At 38.4% G+C, this 19,554-nt stretch overlaps 2 protein-coding genes across 2 annotated transcripts; both read right to left on the reverse strand.

Annotated features, from left to right (window-relative positions):
* Positions 1-746: 746 nt before the first annotated feature.
* Positions 747-5,244, reverse strand: LOC116252605 (uncharacterized). Its single transcript, XM_031626979.2, has 8 exons — positions 4,937-5,244; positions 3,321-3,457; positions 2,646-2,723; positions 2,157-2,205; positions 1,897-2,002; positions 1,637-1,689; positions 1,489-1,551; positions 747-1,278 (listed from the first exon to the last, which is right to left on the reverse strand). Exons 2-8 carry the CDS (start codon positions 3,413-3,415, stop codon positions 991-993), a joined length of 732 nt encoding a protein of 243 aa, XP_031482839.1. The 5' UTR covers positions 3,416-3,457; positions 4,937-5,244; the 3' UTR covers positions 747-990.
* A 1,569-nt stretch (positions 5,245-6,813) lies between these two features.
* On the reverse strand, positions 6,814-19,370 carry LOC116252604 (uncharacterized). Its single transcript, XM_031626978.2, has 11 exons — positions 19,084-19,370; positions 16,734-16,829; positions 15,180-15,283; positions 14,662-14,945; positions 13,622-13,744; positions 13,374-13,462; positions 13,089-13,194; positions 9,533-9,630; positions 8,231-8,491; positions 8,052-8,135; positions 6,814-7,202 (listed from the first exon to the last, which is right to left on the reverse strand). The coding sequence occupies exons 1-11, from the start codon at positions 19,165-19,167 to the stop codon at positions 7,188-7,190; spliced, it is 1,344 nt and encodes a 447-aa protein (XP_031482838.1). The 5' UTR covers positions 19,168-19,370; the 3' UTR covers positions 6,814-7,187.
* Between the last annotated feature and the right edge of the window lie 184 nt (positions 19,371-19,554).

Raw genomic sequence — 19,554 nt, forward strand, 5'->3', positions numbered from 1 at the left:
CTCCCTGTTGGAGTTTCAACTTAACTTTTCTACTGAGAGTTTGCTTAGATACAATTAGATGGGTTTGTTAACAAGAGTTTCGGCACCAATGTTGCTCCACTGTTAGCGCAATTAATTTATGTAACGTGAGAGATGCATCCCCACAAGGGTTCTAATTTATGATTCATGTCAAATGCATCACAGGGAAGAGAAAGCGGTCGACAGTAAAAGAGTTTTCCGTTTGCCTGCACCACAACAACAGCACCAACAATGGTAAGGCACGTCCCATAGTGGGGCTCCACAACTAAAACTTTGGTGATCCCAATGCTGTGGGAGTCAAGATGAACGGAAATCGTCTTGGATTGCAATCTTAGCTTTCATTTAGTCGATACATAGTTTACATCATCTAGCAGCAAGGTAGATACATCCTTTCCCATATTTCCTCACAAGAGCACCACAAACTTTCCTCTTTTTTTTTTTTTTCTTTCGGATCCCACAAACAAAGAAATATTTTCCCATTAATAAGTTTGCCCCAAAAAACTTTCCACCCCGCTGGATTTTGTTTTTCATTTCCCACTCCCGATCGTGCCTTAGATGCAGCTATTGGCAGCTTCCCTAGTAGCCGTTGATCACCAATTAGGAAGCTTCCCTATCCTGACGTACCATATCATCACACGTGATTCGTTTCTTACTTCATTTTCAAGGTTTTTGTGTTGCTTTTATTTTGATAGGTAAGAATATATTTATAGAATCCTAGCCGCCTACGATTTGAAACAAGAAATGCAGATTTCTATTCAAAGACGAGTTTACATTGTGCCAACAGAAGGTCCCAATCAAAAGATAGTTTTCTGGAACCGAGACGCGACCCTGATTTCTCCTTAGTTGGCCACGATCACAAGGCAGGGAATAAGGAAAAAGAAACTACCAACGGGTAGGAACAAGTACCATGCAATGTGCGCCATTGCTGGATGGACAACGATGCTACGCAAAACTTCTTGAGAATTCAAGTAACTATAAACTAGGGCGTGGCTCGATACTTCTGGGAGGTGGAGCATTTTCAGGTTCAGGAGGCGCCTCTTCATTTTTTTTCTCTTCTTCACTTGCAGCCATCTTATTGTCAAGGTTATCATCTTCATCTGCCATTTCCACATCAGTATCCTCAACTAGGTTTTCATCATTGTCCCCTGTCAACGTAGGGGGATGGTTTTTCAGTTCTTCCACCAGTTCTTCGATAGCAGCAGGTTTTGACGATGGGTATGGGTCCTTGCAGATCGGTATGGTTGAAGTTACCAGCAAATTCTGCCACACGGAAACCAAAATTAAACTGGTTTCAGAAGCCTAAAATCCAAGTTTTGCATGACATTCATCAGGCCAATATGATAATACAAAAATAATGTGGTCAAACACCCATATCCCGTCGACAAAGATTCGCAGTCATGTCAAGCTTAGAACAATTGTATTTACCAATTCTTCATACTGGAAATTCGAAAGAGTATGAGGACTGTTCACCTTTTCTAATGCTAAAACAAGCTTTGAAAGGCTCGGATATATGCTTTTGGGAGTCAAAAGGATCTGTAATTCGAAAGGTTGAAGAAGAAAGTTATGAAATGCAGATACAGCAGTTGAGAATCAACGAATTATTTTGAACCAAGGTTACCTCACAGAGTCTCTGCAGAGTAAAAGGAGGAGCTCCCATGAAACTAAGAAGAGCTGGAATACAAGATAATTAGATATTGCCGTAAATTCAACCATACATGCAAATTCTCGTTTCCGTTTTCGTAGTGCAAGAAGACACTTGAGAGGAATTTTGCAGAGAAGGCATTTCATCATTCATTTTTACTTTAAGGATATTAACAGAACCTTAAGAAATGGTTGTGAGTTAAATAAAACGATAAGAATGTGCATTTCAAGAATTACCCTCATTTAACCTTTCCACCAACTCTGAATGTTTCTCCACAACTACAGGGCCTCTATATGGACCACCATCACTACTGATCTCTCGTTCAGGATATTCAGCCAACACCTTGAAAAGTGATGTGTCAAATATAATTAATTGAATGCCATTCATCATTCACAATCACAATAAACCACAGAACTTCTGGAAATTAAAACAACAAAAAGAATGGCCAATGGTTTTAGAAAGCAAATGCTGGGCCTGCTGGCATACCTCACCATACCTGCTTCAGACGAAATGAGATTATGATTTTCAACACATCCCAATCATGCCTGCAAAAACAATATACTTTTCCATCATGCCTGGACGATCTAGTTTCTGAGCAAATAAGTCAACATTTTCACTTTTGACATTGCATAGGTAAACTCATTAAAAAAGCATCTCAACTTAGAATTGCTGGTGGTGCAATATGAATAAGAAAAGGACATGCATAAATTACATATTTAGTATTATTTTACATTACTACAGCCAAAAAAAAAAAGACTGATCAAAGGAAAACAGGGAAGGGGAGTGGAATAAATACTTCCACTACCTAGCACACCATCTTGAAAGAATAACAAAGTCCAAATTCTGCTCGAACATGACTGACAAAAAATGCATCCTAATCATGCTATCATAGAGTGCTCAGTTATACGCATATAGTTCTAAAGAATTTTGACATCATGAATCCCAATACTTATTTCTTTTGCAAACAAAACCAAAACCAGCATACCAATATTTTCCTGTTGCAGCAATCACTTCAATGATACTTCTGACTTCATCAGAGATGTTAGGCCTCGGGGTCTCATTCCTACAAGTTCCACAAAAGGAAGGAAAAACCATTTTACTCAGTAAAAGAAGCTCTTAATGAGTTTTGCAACAGAAAGTATATGAAAAAATATGGAAAATATGCCCAACTCACATACATCTCTCTAACTCATCTAGGGCATCCGTCTGTGGTTGTCAGAGAGATTTTGCGAACTTCTAACAATATATTAAACAAGCCCTTTGACAAAAATAGAAAAAGGGCATGGAGGATCAAATTTATTATGAAAAGCTTCAGATACCAACCAAACTTTCTACCAAAAACAACCACCTATACATGCATATGGAAACAAGGGATAAAGTTTTAGTAGATATATCACTCAGTTTATCTGAATTTCTACACCTCTTCTCAAGAAAAGGTGAAAAAAAAATAATCAACAAAATAGGGAGGGCTGCCATCATTAACAATGAGGCATGTCATTTATACTGAAGGTTCCCGTGATCTCTTAATCCACCATAAAACCCAATACATGAGCACATCCAAATGTATGCTATTACTACCCCTTTATAGCCAAAAACAAATAACTAATCAATAAAACAATGCAAAGGCCATCAAATCAATAAGAAATAAGGGACATCATACCCAAGATGTGCGCCTGGTGAAACCAGGCTTCCAGCATCATGATCCTTGTCAGCCAAAGGCGATGTAGGTGGTTCTACATTTTCTGCTGAAGCCATTACCACTTTGCAACCTCAAGCGCTTGCTCTAGGACCATATACCTTTTGAGAATCAAACAAAAAATCACTTTAGCAATCTATCTTCTGGGATTTCATTTCAGGATTAAAAAAAAAAAACCACAAATTTGTCCTGTAAAAGCTATCAAAATCAGGTCAATGATAAAAACATTTGTTCTTCTACTTTGAAGATCAAAGCAGCAAAAGAATTATCTACGATTCCAGATCGGCAAAATTGTTGGAACATAGGCAAGTCAAGTTTCAATAAAAATTGAATAACAGGGTATCCTCATAAGGCACAAACTTATATAACCAATTATGCATATACTTCAAGTCAAGTTTCAATAAAAATTGAATAACAGGGTATCCTCATAAGGCACAAACTTATATAACCAATTATGCATATACTTCAAGAACCAACTGATGGTATAATATGTATCCATGCAATGACAAGCTACTTTGTATTGATGGACAAGGATAATCTTCCCTTTCAATTTCAAATGTCGTTAAAGTTTGCATGCACTTGGTAAATACAAAAGAAACTTCCTACGAAAGAAGGAAGGCTTTCAAAAGCATAGCAATTGGATGCAAAAAGTAGCAGCTGCAAGAGCACATAGTCATGCACCTAGCCACCTATACTTCCTCATTTTATTCATTACCTGAAATCCTTCCCGGTAGCTATATATTTTCTCGAGGAGTTCGTTTCTTTCCCATGTGCAAACTATATGTATGTTTTCAGTTGCACATTTTCTAAAGGAGTTAGCTTTGTTCGTGTCATGCATGTGACAACGTGTATATAAGCACGTCGGACTATGCAGCCTGTGCCCTTAATAGGCTTATGTTGCTGTAATCCCCGCATCTCACTAACAGAATGGAATTAGAGAATGGAATATAAACAGAACAGAGTACATCCAAGATTGAAATGGACACGTGAAAATATAACATTATAATTCAGGATAGTTTGAAGATCAGCTAAGCGGAAAAAAATGATTCAGAAAATGGTTACAAAAGATACTGACGACTAAAACGTGCAGGAAAGTCGTACGTAGAATCAAAACACAAATAACATCTAAATAATGTAAAACAGGTAACAGCACGACTAGTGGCACTGCAATTATGAGAAATAAACGAAAAATAACGTGCCCGCAAGAAGAGAGTAGGAATAAGAAACCGTTCGTGTTAGAGCGCAGCTTAAGTAAGATAACAATTAAGACAGGAAAAAATGATTCACAATCCTGGTAGACAGACTTTCACCATGATAATCAAGAGTATGCATGATCTCAATGACTTACCTAACCGCTACAAGGGCCAACAAGAACCACAAAGCACATGATCGATGATTAGATTTGCAATATACACGATAAATTCTATAATGCGACCTAAAATTAGCTCTCCCATGAATATGCTAATCCATGTGAAGAAAATGCGTCGGCGACCACACTATTAAAAGAGCAACCCTCAAACACAACCAAGAAGCAGAAAAACCATATATTAAACCCTAATCACGGCAATATGAACCCTAACCTTAGAGGAAGACAGAGATACCGTCACCGCCGCCAAGAGACCCAATCTTGCCGACGGAAGAGCGAGGGGATGAGTGGCGGCAGGGGCGGAGAGTGGAGATCCAAGAGGGAGTCGCAGGCGGGGAGGGGTCGGAAGGGCGGCGTTGCGAACGGATCCTGTAATGTGTGTATTTTCCAAGTCTTCATCCGACCATACCTCGCGTTTGAGTCCGTGTCCACATCGTATCGGCTGCATCCAATCAGGCGAAGCGGCTTGATTTTACATGGTCATACAAATATGAACAAACATTTACTTTTTGTGTACTTCCCTTCCCACCGGCTGGTTGGGAGCTCAAACTCTGGTTGGGTGTTGTGTTGGGTGTTTGGTGTAATTTAATATACATTAACTTATACACTTTTTCACTCGGTATAAAAAACATTAACACCTACCTAATGACCAACCACTGACCCGAGCTGGATCACGGAATTCTAACAAAGAATACAAATCTACCTAAACAAAAAAGAAAAAGAAAAAGAAAGAAACCGAGCAGAAATGACTTAGTAAGATTTAGAGGGGTTAATACGATGTCTATGGGCTGATACACTTATAGTACGGGCGGGAGGTGCAAAATTTTATTAGATATCCAATCCAATCTAGCGAGTTTATAAGCGGATAGGATTAAAACGGGATCCTCTTGGTCGGGAGATGGTTAACATAATCTGAACGAGTGTTAATACATTTTCAAACCATCTATTATGTAAAAAAAATAAAAAAAAAAGAAGCATTGCACCATGAATATATTTATCGATCAAATTCACTACTGCAGTTGTGATCGACATGGATAACTTGGTAAGCATCCACCTTTGAATTGTATTTTTCTATTTCGAGTTTCAAGTTAACCGAATGTTGACACTATATGGTCTTTGAAATGCCATATTTTAAATGCATCCCAGTTTAGTTACTATGGAATCAAATATGCACTCATAGATCAACATTCGGAGATAATGGGATTTGAAAATACTTCATAAAATTCCTAGGTAAAAATTTATATTGAAGCTCACGAGCCTAAATTCCATAAAAAATAGAATCGCACATATCGAGGATCATTTTTCTATGTCAAGATATTAGGAAAATATAAATGAAATGCTAGCAGAAACATTAAAATGGTTACGTGGATTCATAAACTTTTGGAAAAAGAAACCCTACTTTTTTCCAACACATATACTAGGGGACTAATTTTCTCCGCGAAAGTACAAAATCTCCAATTACCTGCTCCACCCTTGTGTCTTGGCCTATGAGGAGGTCGGACAACCTGATATTTGGACGGGCAAGCCTGAAACATTAGCAGCGTGAGCATAGCCAGGCAGCAGCTCAAGTTGCACCTGTCCCCATAGAAGGCCCAACTCCTTCCTGAAGATCCTTGCCCACGCCATGGCTGAGTTTTCTATTTCCACCTTTTTGTTTCACCATCCGCCCACTTGAGATGAAAAGATGTTCATCCCGCATGGCGAAACCAGAAGTTTTTAGTTGAAGGGTACTAAATAACTTTGGCCAGTCCTATGAAGAAGGAGGCACTTAAGAGATTGGGGCTGAGTTCAGCTGCACCCCACAACCTAACCCATTGTGGAAATGGGTGGGTTTGTACGAGCAGCTGCCAGCAGTGGAGTTGGAAATTTTGCCTAACGGGCACTAGTTTGAGAAACCTTAGGCCCTTCGTATCTAGTAAAATGATTGAGCATCACCAATACGTGAATAAGCAAATATTTGGAGACCACCATCAAGCAAGTAAGTAAATTTTATTGGACATTGTGGGCAAATCACATGCCCACACCAAGCTCCTCCACTGATACTTCCACATGCTTTGGTCACAACGATTCTATGCTAGAATAAGTCTCACACAAGAATATCATGTAAGTAAATCCTTGCGATACATTTACTGGAACCTCGCTTTCTTGCCAATAAGATCACAGAAGGGTAAAAGATAATACAAGTTTTCTCTGTCTCACAGCCTTTCTGTGCCACAAGATGAAAGGCATGAGATTTCGCCATGTATGTCTCAATGATAGCAACAAGTACAATGATGAATATTTTCTAGTCCAAACTCAAAACTACATAAATCACGGATACAAAAAAATTCTGTACAAAAATGATGAAAAAATTCATCCATGTAACGTGAATCACGTCAGACAAAACGAAGAACCTTAATCTTGTGGAAACCATTTCGATCAGCGTCAACCATGTCCATTATGGGTCTGGTGCTCCAACCCCAACTCTATGGCTTTTTTGCCTGCAACGTGACCACATAATTTAGAAAAGTACACTGCCAAATCAGATGATACGGAGACCTTGCTCAAATGCTGACTAGGGAGGCATGAAGCTTCATGCCAAAACATGGAGAACTTGCTCGACCTTGACTAGGAGGCATGAAACTGAATGCAGAAACCACATTACTCTGCTGCTGCTGATCATTGTTTTAGAAGAAATTGATGTAGTTTCACTCCTGCAACATAACTAGCCTGTACTTTACTCGCAAATTCGGGAAGTTTGATTGCCGTTCCTGGAATGCCAGGCATAGCCATTCCCTTACAATTCCTGGAATTCCAGGAAACACCCATGTCACAGACCTCAAGTGGTCAGTGTTTGCACGGAGCAAACTGACACAACCCAGTTCACACTAGGTGCGCCTGTTCCAGCAACTTCCACCCACAAGAGCTTTGCTAATTGAGTAGGCGACTACTGGTTAATGTCATCAAGTTCACCAGACACACAAGTTTGAACTCCATAGGCAGCATCTTTTGCCACAAGATTGAAGATGGTGCACAGTGGGTAGAGTACCTAAAGGGGGTATCTAATAGTGTAGGCGACTACTGGTTAATGTCATCAAGTTCACCAGACACACAAGTTTGAACTCCATAGGCAGCATCTTTTGCCACAAGATTGAAGATGGTGCACAGTGGGTAGAGTACCTAAAGGGGGTATCAACTGAGTCCTGCGAATATGCAGTTAAAATGGTATGCAGGTTGATAGACTGCCCAAAGGGATCATTCTCCCTCTGCGCAGCACAGAAAAGACAGTATGCAGTTTTATAGGCTCCCATTGATCATATTGCATAATGGAAACAGACCTGATAGCCTACCTTGGTCAGATATTTGTGCTGAATCTTTAATGCCTCTTTACAAGCTTTTTTAGCTTCAAGCTTCCCAGTTATTTCATTTAAGATCTGACCACCAAAAGGTACAATTATTAGGCTGCAGCTAAGCTACAAAAGACTGCCCAGAGCATATATGTGTGTGTGAGAGAGAGAGAGAGAGAGACCTTCACAACATCATCCAGCCCATTTGCCTCTTTCAACATCTGCTTGCTCTTGGTCTTGAGAATACTAGCTACAAGAAAAACTGATATAGGAACTGTCTGTTGCACGTTTCCTTTATTCTTCAAGTATTCCCTTTCAAACTTCCCACAGTTTTTCAGATGCTTGTCATTGCCAGCACCCTCTCTCTGAGACTGGTCAGAAGTTGAAGATGATTCCTCGTACAAAGAAAATAAGTTTGGATTGTATTCCATAGCCCACATGAGCTGCATGAAATTTCAAAGTGAATATATAAATATGACAAGATCGTCCAGTCCAGTTCAACTGAATATTTAATTTCAAAATGGATCCGTAAAAACATGTCTATGTTTTACATGCATGCAACAAAATTTGAGCACATGTTTGCATTTCTTGCTTTACGGCTTGCCTCACTTTTACTCATAGTGGTAACAACAATATAAGAATGTTAGAAGAAAAAGGAATAGGTTGACTAAGGCTGCAGTCATAACCAGAATTTACTAATGACAATGAATCACATTATGTAGCCATTAATATGCAAAGAACTTCTGTTCGCTGTTATTAGTAGATCCTAGTTATGGTTTCAGTCTTACACTCTTACTCAAGCTAATAATGCATCAAAACAAGGATATGTAAAATTGAAGACACACAATTCATAAGCTAACAAATAATGCATCAAAACAACAAAGTTTATGAGTTCAATAATTCATAATATAATCCCATCAAGTTAAAAAAAATTGTTTACAGAAAAAAGACCATATAAGAATTTTGTATTGAATAAAACTCACTCTGACCCAGACCCAATCCAAAACGCACCCAGTTGGTTTCCAGTACCTGTATCTAAAAACAGCCGTACCAACATGTGGATCCCAGATATTTTCACAAACCCATGTTACATAGTTGTTACCACTTTGATTAAAGTAGTAGTAAGCCACAATGAAAGAAATGCAAAATATGTGCTCGAGAAAACTGGACCTACAGGGGTATGACCATAAATGTGCATAGCCAACCAAAAAACTGGATCATCTGGCTCAAGACAACTGCAAGAGTCTTAAATTCATCCAAAAGAACCAGAAATAAGAACTGGGGCATCTTCACACGGGCTATGTCATCTGCCCATTGTTTGTAGCATTGACGAGGTTGAAAAATACAAGTGAATGAATGAAAGCAAGCTACTGGAAACCAATTTTTGAAATCATGCTAAAGGACTCCAGATGGAATGTATACCAAAAAGCACCAACAACATACCCATCTTAGTTTGACTGTAAATCGTGATTAGGAGCCATTACCTCCCAAAGGAACAAAGTATCTCCAAATGAAAATTCTCTCCGGAACAACACCATCAACATGCGGAAAGCAAATAAGTATTCCCCTCCATCTAGCGTCTCTGCCATTCGACCATTCTTTGTCATGAATTCTGGCAATCAATGGTTTCTTTTGGAGAAACCCAAATCAGCAAACAGTAAATTACATCATTGAAATTTTGACGGCTCTCTAAATGGTACAAACAACAAGAGATCTAATCTCTTTCTGACATATACAAACTAAAAGGTGCAATAACCATCCAACACGGACCAGTAGAAGCTGTAACAGAAAACACTCCCACTGAGGACAAACTCAAAGTAGTTGGAATTAGATACAGTTTTTCTTATGCTGTGTTTTGTATATATTTTTCTTTTGTCTATATCTGCAGATGAATATCCATCACTAGCCCTTAATCATTAAAAGACAAAGACCGTAAATCTAGATCTAGCAGACTTGACTGTCCTGAATGATACAGGAAGCCTTGATTTGGCAGTTTGAGGCAGGGATTTAGAATAGCACCATTATGTGCGGAAAGAAGAAGAACAATGACTTAGAAGGAAATGTGTGACGAATGACGCTAGCAGAGAGTGTCGCAATAACCAGATATGAGTTCATTGAGATACGCAAATCAAGATATTAGTATCTGCATGCTTCAAGAACAAGGGCCAAACATGCAAATATCACAAGCATTTAAATCATCGGCAGTTTGGTGCCTCCCTTTGTTTCATACCTTCTTAGATCAATCTTTTGGGGGATATCTATAGGACATAAATATAAGACCCTAAATACCATTAAGCAAAATTTAGTTAAATATTGGGGAGCAAACTTCAGTTGCATAATAGACATCTGGGACCCTTATCAACTTAATTTTATGAATTATGAAAAGATTATTCAAATAATGAATAAATAAATTTCTCAAAATCAGTTGAAAACCTTCTGCTGCTTTGTTATCACTTTCTCCATTCTGGCCTAAAGCGGAGTTAATTCCTACTTTGTGAACCTATAATTGTATAAGTTCTGCCACCAGCCGTGATGTCTCGACACAGAAATTCATGTTTGACTTATATTATATGGATCTGTTGGTTGATAGAAGTACTCAGCACAGCCTCTTAATGAGATATGATGCGGCACATAAGTTTTCAGCTGATATAGAATTCACCTGCTCAGGACAAACTCTAACATGCAACCACTACATTGTCCACAAGAATAAAGTTACTTGAGAAAACAAGCAGCAAAATAATCCATCTCAAAACCGTGTTGTAAAAATTGGTTTGAGAACCAAATCAGTGGAGCTGCCGATTCGGGGAATCAATCCAAAAAAAAAAAAAGAATAGAACTGTACAAAAAATAATTAAAAATAAAGAAATTCTTCAAATGTATTAAAAATAGTAAAAGTCACATACATCACTATTCAATAGGCCATGAAATTGAATCAGTTTGCCAATGATACGATGTGAATTGGCAGAATCAGATAGGACTGCCCAAAACTGATACAAACAATTAGTTGGCGGAATTCAAACCTACCAAATAGACTGTTTCAGTTAAACCTGAGAGAAATACAAATCAAGACCCAAGGTAGTAAATAGGCTCAAGCATTGATGGACATTGTTTCACTATAGACTTCAGAGAAATGGGATTATTCCCAAGGCATTTGCTCACATTGGATGCACTTAGAACAGAAATCCATCATTCAATGGTGACTGCTACATAAATATATGGAATACATCCACCTCGCCAAGACAAATGGCTCTCAAAGCCCCATGCATCAAAAAGAAAGGAAATAACAGTAGGATGTAGAGGTTTTGGCTGTTGTCCAATAAAGTCTACATGTATTTGAAACATGTGACATCTTTTGGAAGCACAGTAGATGGAGAGAAAGCAAACCACCTAGAATTCCAGAAGCTCACTAAATGCTGTTTCCGATCATGCATTATTGGTAGAAGTTAATGAAGCTTACCCTTCGGGTGTAGCTTCCATGGCCAAGGAAGGAGGTGGGGCACCTTTTGGGTTTGGGATGCTTGTTTAACATCTGTATTCATCTCGTTCCCTACTCACCTGGGTGGACTGTGTTTTCAAAACCTTCCAGTTGAACTAGCTCCTCTTTCAACCTGTGCAGCACTGATCAATATACAACATAATTATATCTCCTGCCCACTGGCAGCCAGCTCCTTTCTCATTCCTCCATTCCCGAGGGACCTTCCACTACTTGGAAGGCTCCATCCTTCCTTCCGACGAAGACCATGAAACCTGTGGAGTCTTTTCTTCAGAAGCAAACTCAAACCCCAGGAATTTAACAACCACATTACACTACCCTTTCTTCAGTGAATTGTTTGCCTTTGCATGTGAATTTGATGCAACCAAGCTCTTAAGTTGTTCACCGAAGTACCTTTTATATGAATCTCTTGAGGTCTTGAGAGGGTGTAGGAGTGAACAAATTGCTGACTTGTTCACCATCTCTGTCATATATAGCCTTCTCGTTTTTGCAAATGTACACTTTTTAGAGTTCTTTTCTTTTCTTTTTTTCCTAAAATATGAATGTAGATAATGAATCAACATATCCACGAAAGCTAATAAGATAGTAAGGACTCCCGCACCAGCAGAAGAGCTAGAAAAATATATTAGGAAGGGCACAAATATGTGTTCTAATAACAATAAAATCATTATTAAACAAATTTTGTTTGCTCATGCCTTTTTGGCATTTCCCTTTAACTTAAAACTCTCACACGCACAGAGAGAGAGAGAGAGAGAGAGAGAGAGAGAGAGAGAGGGAGAGAGAACCATCCTCTTCAAGATCTTGGAAGAGGGGAATCAAGTTACATATTCTACTTCAACCTTTATATATATGTGTGTGTGTGTGTGTGTGAATATATTAGGAGAGAGAGGGCACTTAAAAACGAGGATAGGCACTCTAGAGGAAAGAAGAATGGCACAATGAAAATATGTGCCAATATAACTTCGCCTAAATTTATCAACATAGGCAAAATTTTTTGCTGGTGGCAGTAGCCAATTGCCCATCCAGGGCCTTATAGTAGGGCTCAGCCATTGTCTCCCACAATTCCATGCATAGGTTGGCACAAATTTTTAAAATCAAGTGCATGACTTTTCAGAACTTAGGGAGTCGGAAACAAGCACCAATGACAGGAGAAATGAGGCAAATGCCATAAAAGCAACAACTTTTTAAACAATATTTTCCATAAGTACACAACCTTGTTCAAGCATTGCCTGAGAGAAAAATGCTCTGATTATGAATACAGAAGCACAACACTAAATAAAAGTTTTCCCAGACAACAGATGAACTTAGATGTGAATGGCCACTTTTTTTAAATGAAGCAATACAGCATGACAAGTATACGAAATTGAATGTACCATTTAAAGTCCTCGAGAGAGAAATCAATACGTGCTGCAAGGTACTTCCCTTTCAGTGATTTAGTGACTGGTGATTCTAGAGACCCATATTATTGAAATATAAGATGGACAGGGCACAGCAATAGCAAGCATCAACAATAAAACACCGTCAATAGAAGTGCTAGTGAGTCATACCTAGGTGCTGATGAAGCTTGGGATCAACTGATCTGACAATCGAAGCTAATCTAGTGAGTTCTGATTGAACTCCTATTGAAGTCCTGGTGCTTCTAAAGTTTCCACGCTGCCATTCCAAATGGAAAAATATCAACATAAGAGTGCAGATGTACAAATAAATTCACAAAAAAAAAAAAATCATCATGTTCACTGAAACAATTCCATCTACCAAAGTTCATGTCAGATCAATTCATCTACCAAAATTCAGTGAGAGATAAATTATCAGAGCAGACAAGAAAAAAATACCAATCTACGCATAAGCCGCTCAAAGCACCAAAATGCATCAGCCTCATTCTCAAAAAGAATCACCATTGGAGAGCAAAGGTCACTCATTCCTACACAACAATATTTTCGTTGAGTAAGATAAGAGTCCCTCTAATCACTTTTTGAAAAAAAGACATTTTCATAAATAGAAAATAGAGATACTAAAATTCATGTGTGTGCTCAAGCTCTTCAAAATTTGAACTCATAATGGGAGAGTTATCAGTGGTCACCTTGACAGTATCCAATATCCTTATCTACCCATGCATAGATTGCCAAAACATCCCAAAGCTTTGCTTGATTTTCTTCACTCTCATAAAATACAAGCATCCGATCTGTGCGAACAACATCCAAACCTGTCCATTTTTGGGAAAAGGTCAGCATGCTATTTGGCAAAAAGAAAAAACTATCAAAGTACTGCATATGGTAGATATCATCCATCAAGAACATGGGTCAAATCTGTAGGCAATGCCTATCCTGAACAATTCATATTCCTCCCTTCCCCTCTGAGAAAGGGGGAAGTCCTTGTTCAGATTTCTGGCTTTTCATATAAAGAGAGTCAAGCAACATCTGAAATCTAGGAGATGTAGTGACACTGCCTGTTAAATGAAATCCAGTATCAAAGACCACACTAAGCACATCCAGACAAGCAAACCAAATCTATCCTTTCTCTTCAGGATAACAGATGCAACTTCCAGCCCAAAGAACATAGCATCACTTTGCTCTAATTTTATTCTTGAGTTCAACAGAGAGAAGGAACAAGAAGCTTGAATAAGAATAGGGACAAAAGATAAAAAGGGATGCAACAAAAACTCAATAAGCTTATTTTTTATTAAAAAAAGGGAAAAAATAGGAGAGGAAACAAACAATTGTCTAGATGATGAAACTAAAGATTGACCAATCAATGAAGTAGGAAAAACAGGTTAATCCTCGACCAAAAGGTTTATAGAGGGACTACATCTTCATAAATCATGGATTAGAAGAAGGATATCTTATTGATCTAACTCCCCATACAGATTATTAACAAGATAGACCAGACCCACATATATAGGAAACATGCAAGTAAGGCAATGGTCCACCTAACTGGGGTCAGTTCTTGCCATATCCACAGAGACAAATATCAAGTAACAACAAGTACCAGTAATGTCATCCCGTTCTCACATATAAACAGCATATCCTCAATGTTGCAATAAAATGTTAAATAAACATCAACTTGTGAATCAAAATATAATTTCACAATCAAGACAAAACATAATAGAAAATGAAGCATCACCTATTTGATGCAATGTTCTTTTCCACTGAATGACTTTTTCATCCAGAATCCTTTCAGAGGAGTTAATAACCCTAGATGAAGGGCCGGGCGAGAAATCATCAATGAAGGGGTTACGGCTATTTTCTCTGTTCAATGATGGATCTTCGTTAGTTCTTGCTGTTGTACCATCATCTGGTTCAATGGGCTCGCCATCTTCAGATATAACAGGTGCAGTAATAAATTTTCCAGTACCAATGGTTGCTTCCATCCTTTGGCATTCTGCCTTCAACATTGCATATTGCTCTCTATCACAGGAAGCAGATAAAAAAATCATAAATTATCAAAACAGGGAAAAAGAAAAGAAACATAATCAACAAAACAAAATGAAAGCTTGGAACTAAGGGGCATATATGGTGCCAACAACCAGCGATTCAAAGCCTAAGAATATGCTTACACTAATTGTCCCCTTATAAAATAAATTAGTACTACAATTAGAGAGAGGCCACAAAATAACATAAACAGGTTCAAGAGAAAGCTACCTTCTTTGCTGTCTCAAACTGCTCCTCTGGTCAAATGTGGTGTTGGGATCATAACAACCTAGGAGGAACTCCCAAACTACACCTCTGATTGAAGGATGAATGCCCTACTCCAAACAAGTGTAACATATCATTAAATCACAGAAAAGGAAACAGTATAATAAAACCATCATGTGCAATATAAGAGTTTCTAAGATGAAAACAAAACTGAAGCATAGACAAATTGCCAAACAAGAAAAGTATGTGCATCCACAACAAAAAGTGATGAAATTTAATTCAAACTGCAGGACATGATTAATGCATCTAATGCATATCCATGCTATTCGCTAATAGACAGCACACAGCCAATGCCAGAGAAAGAAATAGAAAGTTAAAACATAACTCCTTTGATCTGTTCATCTTCTTTAAATGGATATGTAACTGAAGGGTTCTCTGCATTATTCAACCAGTCATCAGGAGACGGTGGACTAACATCCTTAACATCACAAGCAAGCTGCTCTCAAGCAAGCATCATAAATTTGTATTTAAACACTTACAAAGCAACATAATTGTTGAACCTTTCTTTCTGTCATTCAGTATCCATTGAACAGCAAGCAACTATGCATTTATGAACCAGAAGTTATTATATCTTAATGTAAATGGAAAACAATTTGGTTGTCATATATTTCGTCTTACACTATTGTTAAGATTTGCCGTCCTTGAACTTATCAGTTTTTTTTTTTTTCTCAAATGAGCGACCAATATCTAGACAACTGCAAAAGTTGGACTTGCACTGGTTATTCTTGCACTTAAAAGGACCAGCAGTTGAACAGCTTCTGTAATGGGCAAGAATTTCAAAAAGTTCTTGTAGAAAAGGAGCAGCAATACCTGTAAATTTAGTAGGATCTAGATATAAAAAGAGCTAACCTTATGGCTTCACATGCAGAAATAATTTTGTGACTGTAACTTCATGCATAACTTATTAGTTCCCAAAGATTCTTTCATGTTAATGGCTGGAATATTGTAAAGCCCATAGCACAAATATCACATGCACTCCATTGTGGCCTTTGCTGTGAAATCAAAGAGTTTATATTCTTAAAAGTTATTTGTCAAAGTGTAGCATGACGCCATCATACTTTTGGTATATCTGCATATCATAAATTGAAGTATTTCCACATGATAAATTATGCTCATGTTTTTTTTACTGTACAGTTGCTAGATGATAGTAGAAGCCAAGTTGGCATCTATTACCTATGCCAACCTTACTTTCAACACCATGGATGGATAATGAAACTAAGATTCCCTACCAACATAAAAATTTCTCAGCCATTTACCTTTGCAGGTTATTTGACACAAATGTTACTTCTTTTCTAAACACCCAGTACCTTAAATGCATCAGGAACTGAAGCTAGAATAACTTTACATCACAGAAAATAATTGCCAGAGCGAAAACAACGCAAACGGCATGATCTCATCAGCTTTCATAATTGACAAGCATGAAACATCACATTACACTTGGATTCCTGAGACATGATATGTATGCAAAATTTAGCAAGAAGACAAATTATATGTGCTTACACCACGTTGAATCCTCTTCAATGCTTCCTTGAAGTCAACTTCACCTTGTGGACGAAATATAGAATTCCATTTCCGTTCACTAAGAGTTTTCCTTTGCTGTGAACAAGGGAAAGAAATATTAGGAAAACAAGCATGTATCAGTAAAAACTCCAAGACAAAAATGTGTAAAGACAATGAAACACTCATTCTTCTATTGGCTCCCTCGGTCACCGTTCAGGTAGACAGCTATCTAGTGGTCTCATCCTTGCCGCAAACCACAAATGGTTTTGTCTAGACAAAATATTGCCGTAAAGGAGAATAAAAAATATCAAACCATAGGTGATCATACATTATCCTATATACAAAAGTAGGAGAGGTGCAGCACCTGGAGTCAAGATTTTGCAATATAACATCAAGTCCATGTACGTTTTCCAGGATTTCAAGGTTGGCAAGGTAATTCTTTTTGCAAATATTTAACGTCACATATAATGCACCTATGATGTTACCCATGAAGGACAGCTCATCAGCAATGTCAGTAGTATGATGCATTTTTTGATTGGTTTGTCTCGAATTTCTATGGGTAAATTCTCAGAAGAAACAAATAACAAGGATAAAAAAAAACATTAAGCAGAAAAATGAAGTGCAGGAAGCACATTTAAATGCAATACTTCTCTAGATGGTCATATTGCATGACATGCTTGTCTACTTGATAATTGCAGCATTTCAGAGCTATCTATGATACTTCTACTATTTAAAATGATAAGGATGCCCTTTCTCATGAACGATAGTGAGTACGTGATACTGATTCTCTCCAAATAACACTGGTGCAACCTGTCATGGTCTTCACCTTATTTGAACAGCAACAAACTAAAATCTCATTTTCAGAACTTTTCCCATCTCAACGCATCAAGGCCAAACAAGACACATCTTTTTCTTTCACTGGCTAGCTGTCTGTTAGAGGGCATGACCTTTAAAAGATATGCATGTAAATTTAGATTAATCAAACTTTGGAAAGTTGAAACCGCTTTATACCAAGGATCTACCCCATATTCCACTTGCCATTTTTTGCTACATACCATGGCCGTAGACATCTCAGATCAATAAGCATCACACATTCTGGACAAACCCATGGTTGTTTAAGCCAGTGTTTTAATGTCATAATGGATAAATCCAATTTGATTGGTTGAGTTCAACCAAGAATTCTCCAAGTCCACTTAGACCTGATCGACTTTTTTTCTTTGGCACACAACTATCAAACTCCATTGAATTGGAAGGTTCTGCCTAAATGAAGTTGCAGCTCAGATCAGTCAGCTAGTTTTCATTTGTTAGTTACGTAAATAAAATAATGAGTACGTATATGAAATCAGAAAGGCTTTTCTACGTAACATCTTCATATAAGGGCAAGAGAATAAAAAACCAGGAATATTGCTTTGCAGTCTCGCCCTCTATACTCTATAGGACATAAAGCAACTGAACAAATTGAATACTACTCCCTAGAGTCATCACGAACATGATTTCTTTTTCTTCTTTTTTCTTCCTTTGTGGCACAAATATATTCAATTGTATAAGAATATGGTTTGCGCTTCATACTTTTGTTCGTGGTGAACCTTTTACAAGATCTAGTTTGCATCTTAGATTCAATCGGTATTCCAAGCTAAGCAAATCCTTAAATGCAAGATCCCTCGTTCATTATTAAATTTTGCAATCGAATATTTCTTCTTGACGGATACGGAAGCCTGCAGTCGCGGCACATGACGAACTGACTCCTTCCTTTTTCTCGGTAGGCGACTTCTTTCTTTCTTAAGCATAATTTTGGCATGCCACTATTGACCAATGTTCTACATCCTGTTAAAACCGGCCTTATATATTTGGCCTATCCAGCTTCCTTTTAATTCAAAACATAGCCCACCTATCCAAAATTCTCCATCGCTGAGAAAGACTTTTTCTATTCTTAGCAAGTTATTTCATACTTAAACGCTTGAATCTCTTATCTACAAACTGCACCACCAAGTCGCTGAAGCTCCACTTAAGGAATCAGAAATTTGACCAAGTTCCTCCAGTACGTGAATTAGAGTGATTCGACGACTAGAGACCCAAACTCAACACGAGAAAGAGAGAACGTCAGAAAATATCAACCTTGCAGAAGGGATCAAACAGCAACGGCGCGGCATTCGATCATAAACCCGAATTAAATCTAGAAACAAGAACCGGATAGTTTACGCTAGGAAGAGAATTTCTTGTTTTCGAGAATGGCCTCAGACTTGGACGATAGTTATCTGAACCTTTCCGTGTCAAACATCTCCGCGATAGATTCGCAATAGGAATGTACAGAGAAAGGAATGAAAATAGAAGAAACAGGACTAATAAGGACCTTCGGGATAAATCGAGTCGGCGGGGTATCGGCGCGACATTCTTCTCTGACAGGATAGAACAAATTGGGATCGTCCTTCCCCATCTGAATTGCAAATCAGCGTAATTCTTCAACTCTTGTTCATTCCACGCAGATCGACCGATCGATCGATCGAGAGAGAGAGAGAGGAGGACACGACGAAGGGTGAGGGAAAGAAATAGAGGACGAAGAGGGAGCGAGAATGGGGGAACTGGCTCAACGGTCTCCGTGAGTTTCCGCGGCCCTTCTTCTCCCGAAACAGCGGCCATCTCGGTGTCCTTCGTGTCAATGCCACCACGAGGGACCCGCGCGGGAAGGTGTACCGACACCGCTTTGGACCCCACTTTGGATCTTGCTCCCGTGGGAGTGGGCATCCTAATCCTTTCAAGCCATTTATGGAAAAGCTCAATTTGCTCCTCATCCCACCCTGGATTCTGATTGTATCATGTTGGA

The sequence above is a fragment of the Nymphaea colorata genome, chromosome 4, assembly GCF_008831285.2.
Source record: "Nymphaea colorata isolate Beijing-Zhang1983 chromosome 4, ASM883128v2, whole genome shotgun sequence".
NCBI lineage: Eukaryota > Viridiplantae > Streptophyta > Magnoliopsida > Nymphaeales > Nymphaeaceae > Nymphaea > Nymphaea colorata.